Source organism: Mauremys reevesii, linkage group 10 (assembly GCF_016161935.1).
Source record: "Mauremys reevesii isolate NIE-2019 linkage group 10, ASM1616193v1, whole genome shotgun sequence".
Taxonomy (NCBI): Eukaryota; Metazoa; Chordata; order Testudines; family Geoemydidae; genus Mauremys; species Mauremys reevesii.
The window spans coordinates 17,455,949-17,479,892 of record NC_052632.1 but is presented as its reverse complement, the minus strand read 5'-3'; the positions used below and the strand labels follow the sequence as shown (position 1 = coordinate 17,479,892).

Sequence of the window (23,944 nt, the reverse complement as noted above, 5' to 3'; positions counted from 1 at the left end):
CCTTCTCACTAGGTTATTTTTGCAGTTCTCATTTTTATGCCATAGTCATGACTTCTTTAAATATTGTGTACTTGCAATTTCTGGTTTCACCTCAGTGCTATTTATGCACAGGGTAATATTTTTCAGTACAGCTTCCAGTATTTTTTATGGGAGTTGCATGCCTAGTTTCCTCTGTTGTTGGAATTGTGCTTCTAGGACAAACAATGAATTTCTGCTACATTTTGTAAGTTTCACTTGTAGATGTCATGTTTGACAGTTTCATTCTAATTAGTCACAGGTAAGGCCTGTATTTCTAAGAACTGCAGCCATGAGAACCAGACTAAAGAAAGTTTCTCAAAATGTGTACATGTCTGCAATTATTTAGAAAATAGAACAATTTGGAAGTCTGGAATTATTTAAAATCTGTGATTACATAGCACTGTAAACCATCATCATTTTGCAGATCTCAGATCTTAATAAAAGTGTTATAATTCCAAATCTGAAAATCCAGATGACAGAGGAAACATCTGGCCAGATTAGTTTAATCATGGAAAACAAGTATAACATCATTTTCAATTTCAGTTTTTCAACAGACTGTACTATGCATACACTGCGTGTGTTTTAATCTTGTTTCCTGATTAAAATCTGGAATTCTTGTAATTGATTTTGTCACTGTCAGTTATTGCACTGTCAGTACTTTTTTCCTAATAAATATAACTTAGATTTTATTTACACTGCATAAAAGTACATAAACAGAATAGCATATGAGAGGAAGCATGGAACTCCCAGGGAACTGGGAGTCAAGATTCTTGGGTTCTAATTCCAGATCTACTCTTTACTGGCAGACCAGCTAAACTCTTTCTGCCTAGGTTTTCACTTCTGTAAACAAGTGGCATTAATACTTACATTATTGGGAAACTTCAGTTAATGTTTGTAAAGTACTTCAAGATCTGCCTTCATAAATTGGAAGCATTGTTATTCATATTCAGAATACCTTCTCTTCTATTAATACTTCCCATTCAGAATGCAGAGCTCAGAATGGAACTCAGAAGTTGAGCAGGGAATATCAGAAGTAGAATTTACTGATCAGGGCATGGTATTCCTCTTATGATATACCCAGGGCTCTGAGAATTCCATATGAATTGCTAAACCAACTGTACCTTCATGCACGGTGAAGATAAAATATTCTGAAATATGTTAAGAATTCAAGAGAATGGCATCTGAAAGGGAATATCGAAGGGTATGTCTACACTACCCGCAGGTAGTGATCGGTTTATCGGGGATCGATATTTCGCGTCTCATCTAGACTTGATATATTGATCCCCGAACACGCTCTGGTTGACTCCGGAACTCCACCAGGGCGAGTGGCGGTAGCGGAGTTGACAGGGGGAGCTGCGGCCGTAGATCCCGCGCCATGAGGACGGGAGGTAAGTCGAAATAAGATACTTCGACTTCAGCTACGCTATTCCCGTAGCTGAAGTTGCGTATCTTACATTGACCCCACCCCCTACTGTAGACCAGGCCTTAGAAGAGGAGAAGTTAGCGTAATTCCCAAAGGTCTAAATTGCGCAAGCTTTACTTACATTGTCTTCAGTGGGACTGTTCTTGGGAGTAAGTGATTGATCCAAACCAGTGGTTCCCAAACTTGTTCTGCTGCTTGTGGAGGGAAAGCCCCTCAGCCCACACCGCTTCCAGCAGCTCCCATTGGCCTGGGAGCTGCTGGAAATGACTAAATGAGAGAGGCTGGGGTCAGCGAGAGTCTGCATGGGCAAGGCTCCCCAGCTTCTTAACAATCCTCCACCCCACCTCCCAAAATAACCTGTTCCATACTTCTCCCGCCCACACCCAACAACCGTACAGGTTCGCTCCCAGGCTTCTTCCCGACAATTACTTCCCTTTCCCTCAGCTCCTGCATTACTCCTGACTCTCCCAAGCTGTTGTTCTGCTTCTGAGGAGTACAAGAAATGCATTTCTATATAGTGGTTTAAATGAATTATTACTCAACATTCTGTATTAATATGCCTAGTAAGGAATGTATTCATCAAAAAACATTTCCTGAACCTTTTTTCTTGCCTTTATTGTTATAGACATACTTGCCAACAGGTATTTTGAAATAAATTACCAAAATAATTGACACTGGCATGATTATATTGTGTTGTTATGACAAATAAGATATTCAGAATTAAAAATATTATGCACAGAATTTTTCATTTTTTGCTGGAGAATTCCCCCAGGAGTAGTAGTTACAAGGAGTCACGCTGAAGTGAGTGGGAAGATCTCCTGAAAATGTAGTAGAAAAATAGGACTCTACTTCGGGAATTGAAATCAGTGGGCTCCTTGTGTGAGTAGGATTGGGACTTTAATAGAGGTCTTATCATGCCATTGGTTTGGAAGCAGAACTCCCCATTGACTTCATTAGGGAGTTTTGCTGAATAACAAATGTCATGGTAATGGCCCGTGATTATGTTGCGAGAGTTTACATAGATACGTCTGGTTTGCAAAAAAGAATTTGGCCCTGAGCTCCATGTATTTAAAGGCACATGTAGAGACTTTGTCAGTCCAGCATGGACTGCTCACACAATTTGGGCTTCCTTTCTAAATAAAACCTAACTGCCAGTTCTGACTTTCTGCCAGGACTGTGCTCCTGCAGCTCAACAGCTGTAAGCTGTTCATTGATTGAACTTGGTAGCTACAGACCTAGCATTCCAAGATCCGATTTCCCCCCCACCCCCCGCACTAGCATATGGGTTTTTTTGTTGGACTGAGTCCACCCTTATTGATGCTGGCAACTGTAGAATTGACTCTAGTTGGTCTCAGCTGATTGCCTGGCTGGACTGCCATAGGTTTTGGATCATGCTTAGCTGTGAAAGATTTGCTCCTTGTTATAATGTAGGTTTAATAATAATGATTTATGTGGATCCATATGCAACCCATTACCAGTAAAAATGTTTTAGGCAAACAGTGGCGTAGTAGTAGCTCACACAATATCACTATGCAGGAAACATGCACATGGGGACAGCCTTGGATCCCTGCTCCTGAGGCAAGTGGAGACCAGTCACATTGCAAATAGATTTTTCCACTGTTCCTCCTCATAAGGCTCATTACTGTACACCCATCTTCTGGGCCTAAATTTACCTCTGACCTTTTTTGATCTCTCTTGTATTACTGTAGACTGTTCACATTAGAAATATTGAATTAAGATAGGAAGCATTTATAAAGGGTAGGTAGACAGACTGAAGCACAGATAGGAAATAAATCCAATACTCCCTGCTCTGTTTCTTGCAGGGGTCTGGGGGGAGGTGGGGCATGCTTGATATCTTGGGAACTGAGGCCCTCATTATTCTTTAAATAGGATCTTAACTTCAGTGGGCTATGGATCAGGGTTTGCAGGTAGATCCACTGAAATGCAGCAATGAATACCTTGGGGCACAAGCTGCTCTTTCTACATTCTCAAACAGAAATACAGTATTGCTGTGGCAGCTGCCTCAGTCCAGGGCCGGCTTTAGGAAGTGCGGGGCCCAATTCAAACAGTTTTGACGGGGCCCCGACAGGGATGACAAAAAAAAAATGTAAAAAACATGTGGGGCTTGTACTCACTGGGCGGTGCTCGTGGGCTTCTTGGGGGCTTGCGGGGGGGTCCTTCACAGCTCTTCGTCGGCGGTGGCCCCCCGCCGCCCACCCTGGTGCTGCCGAAGCCAGAAGCGCCGCCCGGCCCGCGCGCGCCCCCCGAGCGCCGCCGCCGCCAAAAAAAAAAAAAAAAAAAAAAGGAAGAGATTCTAGGAAGAGATTCTCGCTGGGCCCGGGCCGGCCCCGGCCGAATTGGTCGGGTGGTGGAATAGCTGGCAGCTGCCTCAGTCTTTGTAGGCAGGGCTGGCTCCAGCTTTTCTGCCACCCCAAGAGGCAAAAAAAAAAAGTGGTGGCACTTCAGCGGCAGCTCAACCGCGCCGCTTCTTCTGCGGCAGTTTGGCGGCGGGTCCTCCCTCTCTTCCTCTTCGGTGGCAATTCGGCTGCAGCTCAAAGAGGAAGAGAGGGACTGAGGGACCCGCCGCCGAATTTCCACCGAAGAACTGGACATGCCGCCCTGGTACTGGACAGAGTACTGCCCCTTTGAATTGGCTGCCCCAAGCACCTGTTCGCTATGCTGAGCCTGGAGCCGGCCCTGTTTGTAGGGTCCCTGTGCATGTATATATGCCTAAAATTTTCATTTCAGTGGTAATAGGATCAGGTCCCTTGTGGGAATCTAAGGGACCTTTGATGTGCAGGGTATATTTTTAGAGCTTAGTCTTACTGACCCTCCCTTTGTAGTATGTAGAATTGAGCCTTAGTAAATTACAAGAAGAACCATGCATAATATAACCATCCGATTATATTTAATAATTCTTTGCCTATATCCTCATGTATCCTTATGAAAATTTACCTCTGAACATATTGTCCAAGAAGCCGACATAGTTCTTTATATGCTTTAGTATTTAAAAAAAAAAACTGAAAAAGTTTTGATATAAAATGACACACTAGTCCCTTAAATATTCATGCATAAAGCATTGGTTTGTATCAGAAATATTTTACCCCTCATGAGGAAAAAAGAGATTTTTTTTTAGCACCTTATAATTCTGCCTCCACAAAGTTACAGACAGTCATAAATCAGAGATTTCTGAAAAAAAAACATATAACACAAAGCTTGACACGGAAAGCAAATATTTGGAGAAACTTGATGACAGCACAGGATATTTTAAAAAATAGTTTTCCACGTGAAGAAGCTTAAAGCACCTGGATTTCAAAAACAAATTTCCACTGCTCTGAAGCACATGTTTTAAAGAGGTGTGGCGAAACCAGCAAATTTAGAAATAAGAACAAATTTGGTTTGGTGTGTTTGTTAATTTTGCAATGACAAGCAGCATAAAACACAAGATAGGAACAGGGGAACAGAAAATAGATCTGTACATATGAATGGACCCAATTCAATTACTTGTTCAGTGTTTTTTTTAAACAAAAGGTTCTACTTCCTTGTGGAGAAATAATGTGGGCTACTCCCATACAGGCTAGTCAGAGTTAGTACTATAGTTGGCCAAGTGTTTAGTGGGAGAAGATGCCCCAAAGTATTCAATATACAGGTGATGCCCATTGTGGGCTTGGTCCTGCAAGGAGCTGAACACTCTGATCTTGATCCATTAAAGCACTTAAGCACATGATTAAATGCTTTACTGGGTAAAGATCAGAGGACTCAGTACCTTGCAGGACTAAAACAGATACACACATTGCAGCAGACCCTCTATTTTGAAGAGAGAATGAGAGAGAGAGAGAGCTGTCATGCAGAGCAGAATAAATCTATCCTCTTTCAAACAAATCAAAGCATGGTAGCCCTGTTTTTGTTTGAAGGTACATGTTATTGCAGCAACTTCAGCACTGAAGAGGTTTCACTGTATTTTGGTGCTTAACCTCTACAAAGCAGGCTGTTGGTTTTCTTCATAGCACTGGAATAATATAGATTCTTCGGTGTTGGAGATTTAGGTTAATTAAAAGAACACCCTCAAATGCTGGCACATTTTTGGTTTGACTCTTTTGATCTCCACTGTTTATAATTGATTCTCACAATCTTGAAAATCTTTCTGCATATTTTGCCCATTTTCATTTGCAGATAATTATTCCCCTGTTTTTGTTTTCCCCCATAAAGCAGGGATGACGGGTGGGTGCGGCAGCACACCCTGGCTTTGAAGTAGTAATAACAACTAAATACATCGTTTCTGCTTTCAGCACTCCCACTATAAAAATTGTTCCACCATCCCTGCCATAGAGATTCCTTTAAAACGTCCTGGTTCTGTTTATTCCTTTGCATCAGCTAGTGTAAACTGGGGGCCTAAACCTGTATTTGTTGGGAATTTTAGACGCACAAGAAGTGCATAGCCCTAGTTAGTGGAGCTCTGAAGTTTGGCTTTGTTTGTTTGTTTCCACACCCTCTGCTGGAACTTCTGCAGCAAAGTACCACACAACCGGCTTACATAAATAGGAGCCTTTTATTTAGGTTCTTATTTTCAGATACATTAATTCTGGACACTCGGTTTGAGACACCTACAGCCTGATTTTTGTAGAGGTGCGGAGCACTCAGAAATTCCATGGAGCGCTGGAAATCAGGCTTTAGTTGTCTTAAGTTGGGCACCCAAAATTAGTGGATGCTTCTGACAATGATCTCAATAATGCATGGGCCAACTTTCCACCAGACTAGATATTCTTGGTCAGGCAGACCCTTAACTGGTGTAAATTGTCACAGCTCCATTGAGGATCTGCCCCTTTGGCTCCCTAAGTACATTCTAAGTTACACCTTTTTAAGGCAAATTGTATTGAAGATTCAGTTGGTTGCTAGGGGATAGTCTGCTCAGTTACACCATTATAAATCTAGAGTGTCTCCAGTAACAATTACCCTATTCTTCCACTATATCAACCAACCTATGTGCAATACAAGGGCTAGGAAGAAGGAAGAGCAAACAGTGGTACATCATAGCACAGTAGTTAGCACTGAAGGGACAAAGCAGCATTACCGGAAGATGTAAATAAGAATTTTTTGTTTTGTTTTGGAAATTTCTAATGCTCTGTAACCTCCATTAGCAGAGTTGGAAGAAGGAGCATGCTTTGATATTGTGATTACTTGGTACATCTGATATTATAAATAATTTTTGCAAGACAAGGTTTTCTAAAATTCATATTGCAATATATATGATGGTGGAAAAGTAATTGCACCTGCTCGTGCAACATGGATTCTGATTCCTTAGATAGCTCTGGTTGAATGTTGAAAATGTTGAAAGGAAACTAATCTATTTAAAAAGCTAGCTGGAAGATGAGTCCTGTTGACTGCAAATAGCTAGTTAGCTGTAGATCTTATTTCAAACTATCAATGACCATTATACTCTGGGCCTGATTCTGATTTCGTTTAGACCACGTATATCAGAATTCTAATGAAATTGGTAAAATTACACTTATGTAAAACTGGAACGAGATCAGAATTGAGCCCTGTGTATCTTTTAGTTTATGGAAGAGTATTTTTCCACGCAGCAAAAGCCAGAGGATGTTGGAGGTGTAAATTCTTTAGAAGATGGATGTGTACAGTGCTTCATGAAGCTGTAATACAGAAATGTCTTTTATATTTTCAACATTAATTGTGCATATGGAGTTAGCTAAAGCATGACAATGTTTTGTTTCTTTTCAAATCCCAGTTGAATATTTTCTCCACATCTGTCAGTCAGGCACATTCCAGAGAAAGGCTTTTAGCTTGTGTGTCTGCTACGTTGTATTTAATGTTTCAATATGAAAAAGAACAGGATGGTCTGGGAAGTGATTGGAGCCAAGATGTGTTTATGCATATGGAAGTACAGTATTTCTTCATGCAGAAACTATCCCCTTGTATGCAAGACATAATACTGGCTCTGTTAATAAACTGTGACTTGGTAGCTTGCAGTAGTATGTAATTATGAATAAGAACTAATCAGAACAGTAACAGAGATGGTAAAAAGAGTTTTATTGCAGTAGTGTAATTGGGCTCAACTCTGTGCTCTAATGCAGCCACTGATTTCAGCCAGGCCCTAGTGTACAAGCATGTACGGTGTCCTACTCAAGAGGGCTCTTGCTAGCTTGTGGAATTTGTATATTATAATATTACAGTTTTTCAGTCATTATTTTCAGCCTACTGTATTAGAGAAAATAAAATAAAAAAGTTCTAAGCAGTGAACCCTTCTCTGCTCCCCTCATCTAGTACAGGAGAATGATTGTGGGACGTGAATAAAGGCTGTATTCACTTTCCTCCCTGACCAAGTGTGAGTAGCTAGATTTGGTGCATGGGGGTTCCACAGAGGTTTAAGAGGAAGGAATCTTCCCTCATTCCCACACTGCGGAGCTCCTCGCTAGTCATCAGTGTAGTAGATTACAGCTGATTACAGCCCTATTTAGGTCTGAAACTGCATTAGCTCCACCAGCAGAATGGCCAGTGAATCCATAGCTCCAGCTTGGGCTTCGCCACTGAAGATGGATGTGCAGGGAGGCCCTGCAATGGTCTCATACAGTTAGTTAGACTTCCAAATGCTGGCCCCTGCACTGTGCAGTAGAATTGCACTGATTCCACTGCATCTGAGGGAGGGGTCAGGATTTGCCCCATACAAATAATTCTAAACGGTTGCAGTGCCCAGGCCATATAAATTGTAGTAGTGGGTTCTGCACTTGACTAGCCAACTCATCAAAACCAATATATGTAGCCTTATAATTACACAGGTCCACAGTCAACCATGTTCCTGTTTAAATCCAAACCATTGTGTTGAATACATGTAAACGATGCTTGTCAGATAGTCATATAACTAAAACTCCCCAGTCATTTCCATGGTGCATCCATTCTCAATAATTCATTGGGTATCCTGTGACTTTTCATTGTCAGATTAGCAGTGCCGCTCTTACAACTGTTAACTTCAGTATGATCAGAGCAGAAGCAGCAGAAGAATTTACGTTTCTTAATGTGTGAGTAGTAAAACTGATCCTGAGCCAATGTGAAATTCATTGTAATTGTAACATTTTAATAATAATAACGCATCTATTGCACCTTCCATCTGAGGGGCTTGAAGGAATTCACAGGCATTAAAGGAATAAACCTTGCAGCATCTCTGTGAGGTAATGAGGTATTTAACCCCATTATACAGCTAATGAAGCTAAGGGTCAGAGCAGCTGTACAACTTTTCTAAGGTTACACAGGAAGTATGCAGCAGAGCCAGGAATTGCCTGACTGGTTGATGTTTGTACAGCACTTTGAAGCTGTACAGCTGGATTTTTTTTTTTAATCTGGCCAATTCTTTTGTGCCTGGAATCAGTTGTGAGCATGATGTAGTAGGTCATTTAGATGTTTTAAGTATGTGACTGTGCCTGCAAATCTATTATTTATATGTGGATTCAATTTATATAATTTAGACAACTAATTTTGAATGCAAAATTGCTCTTTTATTATCTGCAAATAGTAGATGTTGGATAAATATCCCTCCAATGCCCTCTTGGATGAAGATTGATGCAAAGAAATCACTTAATTCTTCTGCAGCATCGTGGTCTTCCTTAATCGCTCTCTTTACTCTCTGGCAGTCCAGCAGGCCTGCTGATTCCCTCATAGTCAGTGACTCATTGTCACTGTAAATTTTCCATCCTTGTATCAGTGGGATCAAACTGCACCAGTACAAAAGAACACTGGGAAGTGTTTTGCTCTGCTTCAGAAATTAAAGCAAAACTGAACCTGAAAAGGTAATATGTAAATAGATTATCGTATGCATGTGTAAGAGGCATCACTCTGAGTTACTACACTGCGTATATCTGATAGCAATGAAGATATAACACATAAGAACGGCCAAACTGGGACAGACCAAAGGTCTATCTAGCCCAGTATCCTGTCTTCCAACAGTGGCCAATGGCATGTGCCCCAGAGGGAATGAACAGAAGAGATAATCATCAAGTGATCCATGCCCTATTCCCAGCTTCTGGCAAACAGAAGATAGGGACACCGTCCCTGCCCATCCTGGCTAATAGCCATTGATGGCCCTATCCTCCATGAATTTATCTAGTTCTTTTTTGAACCCTGTTATAGTTTGGCCTTCACAACATCCTCTGGCAAAGAGTTCCACAGATTGACTGTGCATTGTGTGGAGAAATACTTCCTTTTGTTTGTTTTAAACCTGCTGCCGATTAATTTCATTTGATGACCCCTAGTTCTTGTGTTATGAGAAGGAGTAAATAACACTTCCTTATTTACTTTCTCCACACCAGTCCTGATTTTATAGACTTCTTATTGTGCTCTGTTTTTAACATTTTACTGTTGCTGTTTTCAAATGAGCACAAAGAGTTCACTTTAAACTGGTAAAAACCTTTGAGCAAATTTCACGTGAAAAAAAAACTTACTGTTTTTTCGGAAGATGTATTAAAACACTGTCCAAAGTACAGTGACACTCAGATATGTCAGTTTACACCAGCAAAGAATCTTGCCCTTTGTGATTTTCTATCCCATTAGTAACATAGTACTGAGATCTTAAATTACATGAAGCAATGACTTGCGTGTGATGTCAGATGGGATTTTTTTAAAGCACCTAAGTGAATTAGGAGCATCAGTCTCTTGACAATATTTTTTTTTGTGTGAAGACAAAATTAACACTGATGGACTGATGTATCTTGCATACAAAAGATGAGGTGACATTTCCGGTATCTTAGAATGGTTCAAGTTGCTGGCTGGAATCCTGCAATTAAAGTTGCTTCTATGAGATGCATAGTTTTGAAGGCAGTGTGCTTTCCACCCCCACCCCACATCCCCTTAAATAGCATAAAAGGTAGTGGATTGTACAAATATGTTACTCTGCACCATTGTTAAGTCTGCTATCTGATTGGAGTGTGCATGCATAGCTCCCATTAGTGTTAAAGGGAGTTTTACGGATGCACTTACAGGAATCCAGGGCCAGAATCTAATCTCATTCTAAACTGTAATAACACCATTGACTTGAAAGAATTACTGTGGATTTGCACCAATTTTTAAATGTGATCTAGCCAGTAGATTTCTGTATCTGAAACCTACAGTGTAGCTTCTTAGAGTACAAATGATTCAAGAATGAGAAATCCTTTCTTGTTCTTCTAGATCACTTTGGTGATTTCCTAACCCCCCCCCCCCCTTGGGCATTTCTCCCTTTATATAGAGTGTATTTCCCTTGAAGAGAAAGGAATGTTTCTTTCCTCCTGTACTTACTACAGATGCTTGACTCATGTTTTCCAATCTCTAATAACTTTCTTTTGTCTCTCAGGTTCTTTCATAAAGTAACAATTGAAGTATTTATTTTGTTTTTTGCAGTTGTTCAGTGAAAAAATTAGTGGAGCAGAAGGAACAAAACTAGATGAAGATTTTCAAGAGATGGAAAGGGTAAGGGAGCCAACATAAGCTTTTCAAGGTTATACCATTGATGAAATAATTTTTTTCATTCATTCCTTAGCACAAACAAAATACATAATCCAAAAAATAAGTATGTAAAAAATCCATAGATATTATATGATCCAATCCTGTCCTCCTTGAAGTCCATAAGGGACAAATTCTTACAGTAACACAAGAATATTGAACTCAATGAAATCACACTCTTGTCACTGAGAGAAGAATTTGACCCTGAAAGTTTTGTCTATGACTTTATCAGGAACAACATTGGGCTCTAAGAATTTAATTTGTTAGCGTGAACAGTAAAGTATTTGTGTTGCAGATATAATCTTGGTAGAAGTGTAAAAAATTGCAAGAATTTAAAATCTCGTAAGAATTGCCCACTGTGTAAGCACTGCAGTATGGCAGTTGGAACAATGTTACTCTCAGCCTTTTTTTGTTCCTGCTCTCTGGTTCACAGTCCTTCACTCTGGGTCTTTGTCAGATATATTTGTTACATATATTTCGGACCCCTCTCCATGAGCATAGTTTAGTTTCTATATTTGGGGAGCAGCTCCAGTCAGGCCAATGGAGCTAGGAGGGGGGAGGAGAAGGGGCAAAATCTGTGCTTGTCTGAAGCTTGCAATTTTTTTGGGGGGGGGAGAGGGCAAATAGCCCCCTACCCCACCTCCTCCATAACTCTGTCTGAGATTTTGTTATTGGCGGATTAAGAAAAATGTTCTGCATAACTTGTTTTTTTTTCAACACACTTATTTTGTATCCATAAACATGTTTAAGCTTCAGTTTTCTTTGGTTCCAAAATAATCATCTGTTTTATAAGAAGAAAACACTGTGTGAGTCATAGAATAGAAAAGAGAAGAGATATTAGCATACAGTATTTGAAGTACTATTGACTGGAGATGCAATATAGGCTTATGCACTGAAGTACACAGAATATAGGACTGGGAGGTAGGAATTCCTGAATCTGCTTCCCAGGTAGATGGTTGATATAGTAGTGACGAGGGCTGGGGAGGAAATTGTGATTCAAAAATGTAGAAGTGTTATTCATGAAGAATAACTCCGAACCCTGACAGGTTAATTATCTTTCAACACTTCAGAGCTGGCAACTGGGCTTACTCAACACTACACTCAACTTCATTTCTTTTCAACATCAATAATCTAAACTTTGGCACCACAAAAATTAAAATGATAATGTTTTGTACTGATTTTAATTAAAATTTCTTAATTTGCCAGAATAATACGTTGTATCTAGTCAGAGGATAAAGACTCAATAAAGAATTGTGGTATTTAATGTCCTGTTACATTCCTCTTCCAGAAAATTGATGTCACCAGCAAAGCTGTAGCAGAGCTTCTGTCAAAATCCACAGAGTATCTTCAGCCAAATCCCGGTAAGCTGAACTCCTACAGTTCCTCTGTCATACTTAGCCTGTGAGTTGAACTTGAACAAGGGGATATACTGAACCCCTGTGGGCTGCTAATATTTTTAGGGAATATGAAACATATCAGTGAAACGTAAGGATGTCTCTCTCTCTTCCTTTGTCAATGACCTCATCTCCTTTTCTGAGCACTCCTAGGTCTCCATAACAGACATTGAGATGTTCATTTACAGGATTTTTCAAATTTCAGTTTGAGAACAGAGAAAGGAGGGACATTGATGCTGGTCATTAGCTTGATTTAATGTGCTCAAGACACAGGGCATTAAGAGACTCATCCACTGTCAGTTCAATGGAAAGACCTCCATTGTCTTCATTAGAACAGAGGCTGATCCTGGATTCCTTATACAATGACTTCAGTGAGATATCTACCCAGGGTGGGTGCATTATGAGACTCATGGCCAAAGGGAGATTTCAATGGATTTCCCTGAGTAAGGAGTGTAGGATTAGGCCTTATCAAAGCTTAATGATTGTCTGGGAGGCTCCAGATGAAGCCAGAGACCATGGTTGTTAATCCCATGAATGTCCAGCACAAGTCCATTATTGTATTATGAGGCTATTGTGTGACAAAAATTAAGAGTGGAGTGGGAAAAACTCTTTAAAAATAATGGTCTGCTTTTGACACTGCATGCACAGAAATCAATGAAATCAGCATTATTCAACATTAGAGCCGTTCTAAAAAATTAATTCCCGGTTTCTTGGCCAGTGGAGCTGAGCAGATACTCTGGGGGAAAGTGGTTCTGTACATGTTAACTGAACTAAGACCATGAAGTTACCTTTGGCGGCATTCATATAACTTTTGTGTTTGCTTTCTGTAAAAATTCTAGTAAAGGAGTTTACTAGTTGGAATCTTCCTGGGAACAGTAAATATTAGAATATATTGACTGAAGATGATTATTGAACTCTTCAGAGCAAGTATTCGCACCGTAAACCTATAAGAGCTAAGCTTATCCAATCAAGGAATGGAACAGTATCATATGACCCATATGAAAACATCACTCACACTTTAATTATTGAATTCCCGCAACAAAATGCTCATTAATCTACAGACCAATAGACACCGAAATTATCAAATAATTTAAAGTAACTTAGCATCATTTTCTGTAATTGGTATAAATGGATGCTTTTTTCATATGATTTATAATACTTCTAAGCATACAGAGCCAAGCTGGGAATGCTGAACACTATGTCGAAGATCAGGGGACAAGTTAAAACCACAGGATATCCCCAGACAGAAGGGCTATTAGGGGATTGTATGCTACGGTATGGCAGAGAACTTGGGGAGGATTCTACGTTTGGTGAGTTTGTATAGCTCCCCTGTGCATGGCTCAGCATATGTTGTATGTGGAGTAACACTGCTTATATATATGTGATTATTGCTTACAAGATGGAAGCCTACATGCCTAATGTAGAGTGATTAGATATTGATAGATACAATATATGATGCCTTGAAGCATTTTTTGTTCCATCATATTATAGGTGGTGCTGGTAGTATGGCCTATCTCAAGGTTGCCTGATAATTCCCGTTATAAGACTTTGTGTTCAGTTGCTTGTAACTTTTCCAAAGTTCAACCGTTTGGGCTGAAATTTTTCAGACTATCTGCTTCCGGCTGATTTTGGTAAATTTCAGACAAAACAGTTCAGTCATTTCTGAGGACGAAGCTGGGTGGAAATATGTTCTGCCCATGTTAAAAAATCATAGCAACCTTTTCCGTGAAATGTTGTAGGGCCCTCGTGCTTTGGAGCAGGGACCTGGAATTTGGCAGAGTGGTGGCCTTTGTTTCAGGGTTGTGACTCTTGCCATCCCCAGGAAAATCCAACCTACGTTTGGCCAAGTTATCAGGCTTTGAAAAACTGCCATTTGCACATGCTCAGTAGAGAACTGCTGAGCATGCTCAAGCCTCTGGCAGCACCTAGGGCTGATAAGTCTGCACATGTACCATCCCCACAGAGCGACTGAGCATGCTCCATCCCCTCACAGTTTCTACATGTGAACAGACAGCACATGCCGTAGAGAGTGACTGAGCATATTCCAAGCTAGGGCTACGGGGGCTTAGAAGGACTTTCCTTGTAATGGCTGCTCCAGGCTGGGTTGGGGCTAGGCACTGGAACTGAGAGCAGGTAGCAAGTCTCTGCCGTGCACATGTGCACTTCCCTGCTGGTGCCCAAGCAGTGTGGAGGGGGAAGCTGGTATTACGTTATGTAAGTTTGTATCTGTAGTACCACATAAGAAGAAAGAGCAACAACAAGATAGGCGCTGGAGACCTAGGACTCAAGATAAGGCTTAGCTTTCCAGGCTGTGAGACATGTTGTAGAGGACACCGTTATTCTCTTGGGGTTTGTTTATTCTCTCAGGAATGAGTGAGTGGTGCAATCCCAGTCACAAGCTGTGTATATTTGTGCATTTGCAGGTGCCATGGGGATACAAATTGGAACCAAGGCCAGGGGAAAAGAAATGTCAAACAAAATGTTTTGCATGGGCACACTTGAGCATGTTCTATGTGCTTAACAAATAATCAGCTACACTACTAACATGCTTAGATTTTTTTAATCCATATTTAATTTTTTTTTTAACAATAGCAGCTTTGGCTAAACCCTGGGACAAATGAAAAGTAATTGTGATGAATCTGAGATACTGTAAAATTACATTTTTGAGCTAAAAGATATTCCTGTTTTGGGGTACTTTGAACCCAACTTAGCCATTTTGGTTTCCAACTTATAAAACGTAAAAGATCGCTTACTGTTTTCATGTTGTTCTGTCTGCACATCTGTTGCCCTGAGAACAAGCGTTCTCAGATTTGTAGGTACTAATTGTGACACTTATTGTGACCTCACACAGTATCTTTGGGGGAACATATTGTATTAAGGTTGTGAATGGCTTATGTATCCCTGTGGGCCAAGGATTCTATGCGATTCTGGGGGGAGAGTGGCACTTAGCTTCTCCAGGAACTAAAAACAGTGGGGGGTGATTTAAGTGACTAACCTTAGTTGTAAACATGTCCAGAGAGGCACCACCTGCTGGGGATGTTTGTATATACTGGGTGTTCCAGAGACCAACAAAGAAAAGATTTTTGGCATAAAAAGGCTGCACTTGAACTGACTCTGGGCCTTCTTTCTGATCCAACAAATGGACAGCACCTTCTGTGCCCAGAGAGGCTCCAACCCTTGTGGGAGGGTTGGAAAGGCTTTGGTCTACTAGGGCCCGATAAGGCTGATTGGTAAGTTTTTAGCATGTGTTAAAGGAACTTTTCTTGTTTTTAATGTTGTCTCTGTAATGCTTTTACCTTAAGAATAAATATGCTTGCTTAGAAAGAGCTGGGTGGTAACTTGTAACACCAAGCAATATAATTTTCGTAGCCCTCCGAGACAAAGCAAGGTGCAGGCACTGGCCTTTAGGCAGACTGGCTTGCTGGGGGTATCACAGTGTACGACAGGGAGCTGTGCAGCCTTCAGTCCCCCAGAGTGGAGGGAGAGGCAGGGCCGGCTCTACAGTTTTTGCCACCCCAAGCAGCGCGCCGAATTGCCGCCATGGACGGCGGGGGCAGTCTGTGTGACCTTAGGGCGGCAGGTGCGTTTCTGCAGCGGCGGCAATTCAGCGGCAGCTTCTATGTTTAGCTGAAGCCGCCGCGGACAGCTAAACATAGAAGCTGCCGCCGAATTGCCGCCACTGCGGAAATGCACGTGCCGCCCTAAGGGCACACGAACTGCCCCCGCCGGTCACGGCGGCAATTTGGCGCGCTGCTTGGGAGCAAAACAACAGGGACTGCCGCCCCTTGCAGATTGCCGCCCCAAGCACCAGCTTGGAATGCTGGTGCCTGGAGCCGGCCCTGGGGAGAGGGAAGTGGGTCTCTGCCCAAGAGAGGTGACAGGTGGGAACTCGAAACCCTAAGTGGGATCCTTGAGGGACCATGTGCAGTTGCCCTTAGACTGTGACACTAGTCATGTTAAAGTGACATACTGTATCTTTTGGCCTTGTGATATTTCTGGGGCCTTACCACCTGGAGAAGCAGCTACAGAAGAAACTGCGTATCCCATTTTGAATAATCCAAGAGTGGAGATAATAATGCAAGCCAACAATAGTTTTCTTGGAGAGGTAGTGGAGAAGGATGGAAAACATTAGGACAAAATTCTTTCTAGTTCTGGAAACTCTAGGAGAAGAGAGCAAGCGTGTAGTCTTATATTCTGCATTCTACATCTTAAAGGGCCTGCAGCCAACATTTTTAAGAGTTATCTAATTAAAAATGTCTCGTGTTTTTACATAAAGTGCTATCTACTGTGTATAAATAGCATGTTCTTCCCTGTAGGCAATGCACTGCTGGATGTTGGTGAAAGCATGAAGCAGATGGCAGAGGTGAAGGACTCTCTCGATATTAACGTCAAGCAAAACTTCATTGATCCTCTACAGTTATTACAGGACAAAGACTTAAAAGAGATTGGGGTGAGTTTTTGAGGTTAAAAGTGAGCCCTATGACATTGAAAATATATGAATAAACAAAGTCATTAGAAACCTAATCCACAGGAACTTTTTATGCAGTACATTCTGCCATCAAATTTTAAGCAGCACTCTCCTGTGAAATCAGTGGTGAAATCTACTTAAAAACTAGTGTCAGGATATACAGCTCATGGGCACACCTATTTTACTCTATTTACAATATAATAAAGTTGAATACAGTAAAGGACAGTGTAGCAGGGTGGCTACCCGCTCCAGCCCTGACTGGATAGAAGCCAGCCTGGGAGAGGGCTAGGGACTAGGAGAAAAAGCCCAAGCTGATTGGGAAAGGAGCTTCACATGGGCCACACCCCAGTCAGGGCAGTTGGGACATATAAGAAGGCCAGGGCAGCCAGAAGCTGAGCAGAGTCTCTCCTCTAGCTGTGGAGGGAGACTGGCCTGGCTGCAGGGGAGTAAGAAGGTACCTGGGAGTGAAGCAGGGCTGGGGAAGAGCCAGAGGAGCAGGGGCGCTCCAGGCTGGTGACTCCCCAGGCTGCAGGGCCTGGTTCCAGGCCCATAGAGGTACTGGGAGGTAGAAGAAGGCAGCAGGTCAAACCCCCTTGCCTGTGATGAGTGGCTTTTACGCTGCAGTCTGCCCCAGTGAGCGGGGGCTAGGTAAGGACTGGCAGTAGCCCAGACTGAGGCGAGATGGGGGTAGTGGGTGGGGGCTCCCTGGGAAAGGGAGACCCACAGAGATTGTTGGGGTATTGCCGGGGGCAGCATCCCAGAGAAAATGGGCCCCAGTCTGGGAGGGACATGGAGGGCCAAGCTGTGGCGGATCACTGGCCCGCAGAGGGAGCTGCGGGCTGGAAATCGAGCTAATTCCCTGAGAGACCAGCAGGTGGCGCCGCAGGGGTGAGTCTGCATGCTTAACAGACAGTAAAGAAAATGAATATTAATATTTTTTGTTGCTTATTTTAATATAACATTTCATTAAGTTTTGTTAGCATGGCGGGTGTCAATTATTTCAGTTTAGTTCTGGTTGATTTTGAGTTGCCTGTTCTATTCTATTACTGAGTAGCCTGCCTCTGGCTCTCCCATGCTGGAGTTAGCTCTAAAAAGGAGTCAAATAAGACTACTTATATAGGTTGTTTAGGTCAACAACAGTGAGGCACATATGAGACCAAAGAGCAGCACGACAAATAACATGAACCATTGTGGCAAAAAATAGGACACTGGGGAATGAATTTTTAGCCTTCAGAAGAATGTTTTTCATTGCATTTTCTTATGATAAAACAACTGTCCAGAAAGCCAGGCACAGTTTAAATCTGGGCCTCTAGATTCCTATAGACTTGAGTAATAAAAAAGTTAAAACCCTGATGAAACAGAAATTGAAGTTATATTTACTTATACAAAAACGGATTTAGAAACCTGTGCCCAAATTAAAGAGCAGAGAGACAGTAATCTCTCAATGGCTGCAGATTTCTCATGTGCTGGATGACTCTATTCTCAGTTATTGTTCTGAATTGATTAAAAGAGAAAAAAACATGTATCATGTTTTAATAAGCACCTTGTGCAGTTGCTTTCACTCCATTTTGAGAGTTTTGTCAAGTGCAGGATTTTTGGGGGCAGGAACGCTTTGTGCAATTTGCTTATCTAGGAGTGTCAGATTAATACCTGACAAAGAATTCAGGAACGAAGGGGTTAGTTGGAGTTCTCCTCCTGCAATGGGAGAAGAAAATAGCCCTTTAAATTTTAGCTGTCACACTACAAATAATACAACTGCTAGAACAGAATTACTGCCAAACTGTAAAAGAAAAGCACATTTAGTCTGAATCCTGCTTCTAATTTAGACAATCTGCAGCCTTTGCATGTTTAGCAAAGTTCACGAGGTGGATGTCTTGTATAGCAAATTTAGGTAGCCAATTCTCAATGTTCACATATGGTGCTTCTTGATGTCTGTACAATTTTAAATTTCATATATGAATAAGTATAATTGTAAGTACGTTTTTCGTTATGATACAATCACAACATGCTTGTTTGGGTTTGTCTCCATTTGATCTCATGGGAAACATTTTCTCTAATTTAGCATCATCTGAAGAAACTAGAAGGCCGTCGTTTGGATTATGACTATAAAAAGAAGCGTTTAGGGAAGATCCCAGATGAAGAAGTTAAACAAGCAGTTGAAAAATTTGAAGAGTCAAAGGAGCTGGCAGAAAGAAGCATGTTCAACTTTTTAGAAAATGATGTAAGTCTGTTGTGCTGCTGCAAATCCTGCAGCGCGCACAGAAGGGAGAGTTTGTACGTGTGATAGGATAAATCATCTCCTCTCCTTCCCAGATGTGCAAAGACCAAAAAGCAGAGAAGCAGCTATGGATCTGTGGCTTAGAAAGGGATGTGCTGCAGAGCCATGTAAGGGGACTCCAGAACCCTGCACTATGGAGCAGCACACTCGGGGGCTGTGAATGTGGAAAGTTTGTGGGAGGGAGGAAACTGGCAGGATCGTGACCCCATGCTCACAACTAGGCAAAGCCCATGTGCAGGGATACATGCACTACTACAGACAGCTAGCAGTAACAGCAGTCATGGAGTAGCTGAGCTCATACTGAATATCTTGCTGCTGTTTTGGAAGGGAGGATTCTGTCCCCACTATCCCTATGCATGTCCCCTGCACAAAATTTGTTCATCTGGGCCTTACTCAGGGTCAGAGTTTGCTTAGCATGCAGGTACATCAGGAAATTATGTCTAAATTAGTGCAGCAGCTGTGGCCATTTAGGTTAGTGTTTGAACCATAGTGGGAGGGACTGGCAGGAATGTCTATATATGTATTGAAATGCATATGTGAAGTCTTGTAAAATGAAAAAATTTTGTGCCAGATCCTCAGCTGGTGTTGGTCTCTTGACTTCAGTAGAGCTACATCAGTTTACACCAGCTGAGGATCTGACTCTGTGTATTTAAATTACGTATATTGTGTGGCAATGTTTTGCTTCATTAGGGTTCTAGCAGAGTTTTCAGTAAACACTTTGAGTAGGAAAAAACAGATAAAATATTCAACACAAACAATAATTTAATCTTAACAAATCTACCCAGACACATTCTCCTGATCAGACCCAGTAAAGGCCTGAGCGTGTGATATGTTGTTTTTCACTTTATTGGAGCTCATTGTCTAAATGTCATGTATTTAAGAAAAAAAAGAATGAGAGAAGAGAAAATAAATACTACTTTATCAGAGTGCTATTCTTGGATTGGCCAGTTTGTGTTGTGGGTATTTTTACCATTTTTTAAAATATTTTTGTGACTGCATGAGAGAATGGTGTTTCCCTCCTCCCTCCCCCATTTCAATATACAGATTCTGGAACAATTAGCTGCAATTTTTAAATCTGAGCCAATAAATAACACTTTATTTATCAGTTTATAAATGCTGCCACCTAGTGAGATAAGTCTGGACCTTTTCAGGACTGCAGTTTGTGGGCTAAAGCAATTAAAAACAACATTAATGGACTGTGTAATAAGATATGGCATAACCTCACTTAGCCAGATCTCATTGATCTGAAAACCACTGCTACCAGAAATGGGATCTTGTCCTTGTCTGTTTCAGAATATTTCCCAGTTAAGTTAGGGGAAAACATACATATATTTGATCAAGTTACTTCGTTTGAATAAGCCCCATTATGGACACGAGAACATGCCCTGTATTATGGTCCTGATCCTGCAGTAAGACTCCCTGGGGCTCAGCACAGTCACAGGGCTCTGCCTACATAGAGCTCATTGCAGGCTATGTCAAATCCTTACTATATAGAACTATCACCTTGTAAGATCCCAAGATCTTATGAGATACCTGGTCTATTTTGAGTGTTTTTAACCGGGCTTATTATTGTCTGTTTATAACCCTTATAGTTGATTCCATAGCTGGCACGCAGACTCCTTAAAGTCATTTTCTACTTTATACTTTAGGTAGAGCAAGTTAGCCAGTTGGCAGTATTTATAGAAGCAGCATTAGACTACCATAAACAGTCCACAGAAATTCTGGAGGAACTGCAGAGCACACTGCAAAACCGGTAAGAATAAACCTGATCAGAGAATTCTCAACATCTTTTGGAGCTAACATTCGGGAGTATGATGTTGAGCTGCAGTTCAGAAGCATCAGCATCTCACAGATGCCTCACGGATGCATCTTTTTATATTCATAGTCATTTGTTACATCTCTGAATCTCAGTGAACTTAACCACCTCAAACTCTTGCAAGCTGTCACTTCTTGATGCACTGTAGGCCTTTAAGAGTTCACATCCCTCTCTTTAATGAAATCTGACCTTAAAACTTATGGATACATACTTCTGTGCTCGTGCCAACCCCCACACCCACATATACAGGAATTAATCAGGAGCTTCTCCATTTACTGGTGGGTTTTGTGCATACAAACAGACATGGCCGTATGTTTTCTACGACACATTTTTGGAAGCCTTGTTAAAAAACTGACCTATTTATCATGATAGTTGTACACATAAAATCCTACAATGCATCACGAAATTGCTAGCTAGGAGCACAGTTCTGGTGTGATGTGTTCATTGGTCACAGAGACTTTGTGTGATACTAATGGAGCAAAAGGGAAAAAAAACTACCACTCATAGTTATGCTTTATGCTCTCATAGTTAGAACCAACAAGGATCTGGGTTCTAAATGGTCTGACTCATCATTGGCTTACTGGCTGCTTTCTGCACATGTCATTTTGTAGCCTGAGTTTCAGGAGTGCTCATCATCCAGAGCATGTACTGAACTCAATGGTAGCTGTGGGTCCTCAGCACTTTTGAAAGTCAGGCTTTGTGCCCCAGTCAACACAGCTATAAAACTGGGTAGAAGTAGAGACTTTCTGAAATGTTACATTGGAGTCGAGCAGTTCTGGGTGAAGAAATTACAAACTGTATTTTTATTTTTTTAAATCCATCTGTCCTTCAGTTGTTAAAGCACCTAATCCAAGTAGAAGCTCCAAAGCTCCTGTTGCCTTCCAGAATTAAATCTCATGCCAAACTTTCTCTGTGTTTCAGAATAAATGGAGCATCTAGTCGTCCTAAGCATGAATTCAGGCCAAAACCTGTAATAACTTCAGCTCTGGAAATCAGTGATAATCAACAGCACAATGGGATTTCATACATTTCTTCAATAAAATCATCAGGTGAGCCCATGATATTGGAATCAGCCTGTTGATGTATGCATTTTATGGAGGAATTATAATTGCTGGAGTTGAAGTATTGCTCATATAATGCTAGTTGAAAACCCATAGAGTCCCACTGTTGTCTATGCTACTAGGCTGCCTATGCCTACAGTTAGCCACCCACACTTGGAAAATGGTCTCCTTGGTGTTTTTTATTAACTTTTAAAACAGTTAAGGGTAAAACTTTTAGGTGTAACACAGAAAATTAAATATGAACACAACTTATTTTGTTAGCATGTAACCCCTTCTGGTTCCACAAAGGCAGATCAATAAAATGTGCAAACTTAGTCTGTGTAGGAGAGACTGCTGTACCTATTAACATGCATCTGTCACCACTTCACGTGCATAGACCCTGATCTCGTGAAAAAAATGGTCACCTTTTTTTAAATTCTCTTCAAGGTGTTTAATATTATGAATCTTGTCACTGGTCAGTGGAGAAGCTAAATGTAATAACTGACTTAAATGTTGGATCAGACCCTTTATTTCTCATCTCACTGATCAGAGGCACTTTTCCTCTGTCTCTTATACCCTTAGGGTTTGGCTACACTTGCAGGTGTGCAGCGCTGGGAGTTAAAGCTGTCTTCGTACAGCTGTGTAGGGAAAGCGCTGCAGTGTGGCCACATTTGCAGTGGTGTTGGGAGTGGTGCATTATGGGCAGCTATCCCACAGAGCACCTCTTCCCATTCTGGCGCTGTGGGTTGTGGGAAGGGGGTGGAGGGTGCGGGTCATTCTGCTTCCTGTCCCAACGCCCCGTGATGCATCACTTCACATCCCAGCAATCCCTGTTTTTCCATCCACATTTGGCGCCATCTTGCCTCTTTCAACGGTTTCTGTGCAGCGCGATTTCTGTGGGAAATGGAGCCCGAACTGCTGAGGAGTATGCTGACGAGTCTCGCCAGCACATCACGTTTGGCAGTTGAGCTATTCCTTAAGATCCAAAGTGACAGTGAGGAGTCCAACGATGATAGCGAGTCGCGTAATGCGTACGACACAAAATTGCTTGTGGCATTCACAGACATGCTCAGCACTGTGGAATGCTGCTTTTGGGCTCGGGAAACAAGCAGTGAGTGGTGAGATCACATCATGGAAGTCTGGGATGACGAGCAGTGGCTGCAGGACTTTTGGATGAGAAAAGCCACTTTCATGGGACTGTGTGCTGAGCTCGCCCCCACCCTGCAGCGTAAGGACACAAGATTGAGAGCTGCCTTGCCGGTGGAGAAGCGGGTGGCTATTGCAATCTGGAAGCTGGCAACTCCAGACAGCTACCGATCGTTCGGGAACCAGTTTGGAGTGGGAAAGTCAACCGTTGGAATCGTGTTGATGCAAGTTTGCAGGGCCATTAATTGCATCCTGCTAAGAAGAACCATGACTCTGGGGAACGTGCAGGACATTGTGGATGGCTTTGCCCAAATGGGTTTCCCTAACTGTGGAGGGGCGATAGATGGGACGCATATTCCTATTCTGGCATCACCCCACCTAGCTTCCGAGTACATTAATCGGAAGGGGTATTTCTCCATGGTTCTCCAGGCGCTTGTGGATCACCGTGGGCGTTTCATTGACATTAACACAGGCTAGCCCGGAAAGGTGCATGATGCACGCATCTTTCGGAACACTGGCCTGTTCAGGAAGATGCAGGCCGGGACTTTTTTCCCAGACCAGAAGATCACAGTAGGGGACGTCGAAATGCCCATTGTGATCCTTGGAGACCCCGCTTACCCGTTAATGCTGTGGCTCATGAAACCGTAAACAGGGAGCCTTGACAGCAGCAAGGAACGGTTCAACTACAGGCTGAGCCGGTGCCGAATGACTGTGGAGTGTGCTTTTGGCCATTTAAAGGGGCGCTGGCGATCTCTGTATGGGAAGCTGGACTTGGGGGGAAAGCAGCATCCCCGCGGTTATATCCGCGTGCTGTACCCTCCATAATATTTGCGAAGGGAAGGGTGAAAGATTCAGTCAGGCATGGACCTCCGAGGTTC

The 23,944-nt window shown here is 42.0% G+C and overlaps 1 protein-coding gene across 5 annotated transcripts in view; it reads left to right on the top strand.

Annotated features, from left to right (window-relative positions):
- SH3GL3 (SH3 domain containing GRB2 like 3, endophilin A3) overlaps window positions 1-23,944 on the top strand; it is a 74,980-nt gene that overhangs the window by 43,087 nt on the left and 7,949 nt on the right. For 4 of the 5 annotated variants that reach the window (XM_039492863.1, XM_039492864.1, XM_039492868.1 and 1 more), the window contains 7 exons: window positions 10,823-10,891; window positions 12,213-12,285; window positions 13,485-13,628; window positions 16,635-16,768; window positions 18,849-19,007; window positions 20,714-20,817; window positions 21,802-21,929. In XM_039492863.1, coding sequence (XP_039348797.1) covers window positions 10,823-10,891; window positions 12,213-12,285; window positions 13,485-13,628; window positions 16,635-16,768; window positions 18,849-19,007; window positions 20,714-20,817; window positions 21,802-21,929 — 811 coding nt within the window. The remainder of the gene's footprint in view (window positions 1-10,822; window positions 10,892-12,212; window positions 12,286-13,484; window positions 13,629-16,634; window positions 16,769-18,848; window positions 19,008-20,713; window positions 20,818-21,801; window positions 21,930-23,944) is intronic. The other variant, XM_039492865.1, reaches the window with a different exon arrangement.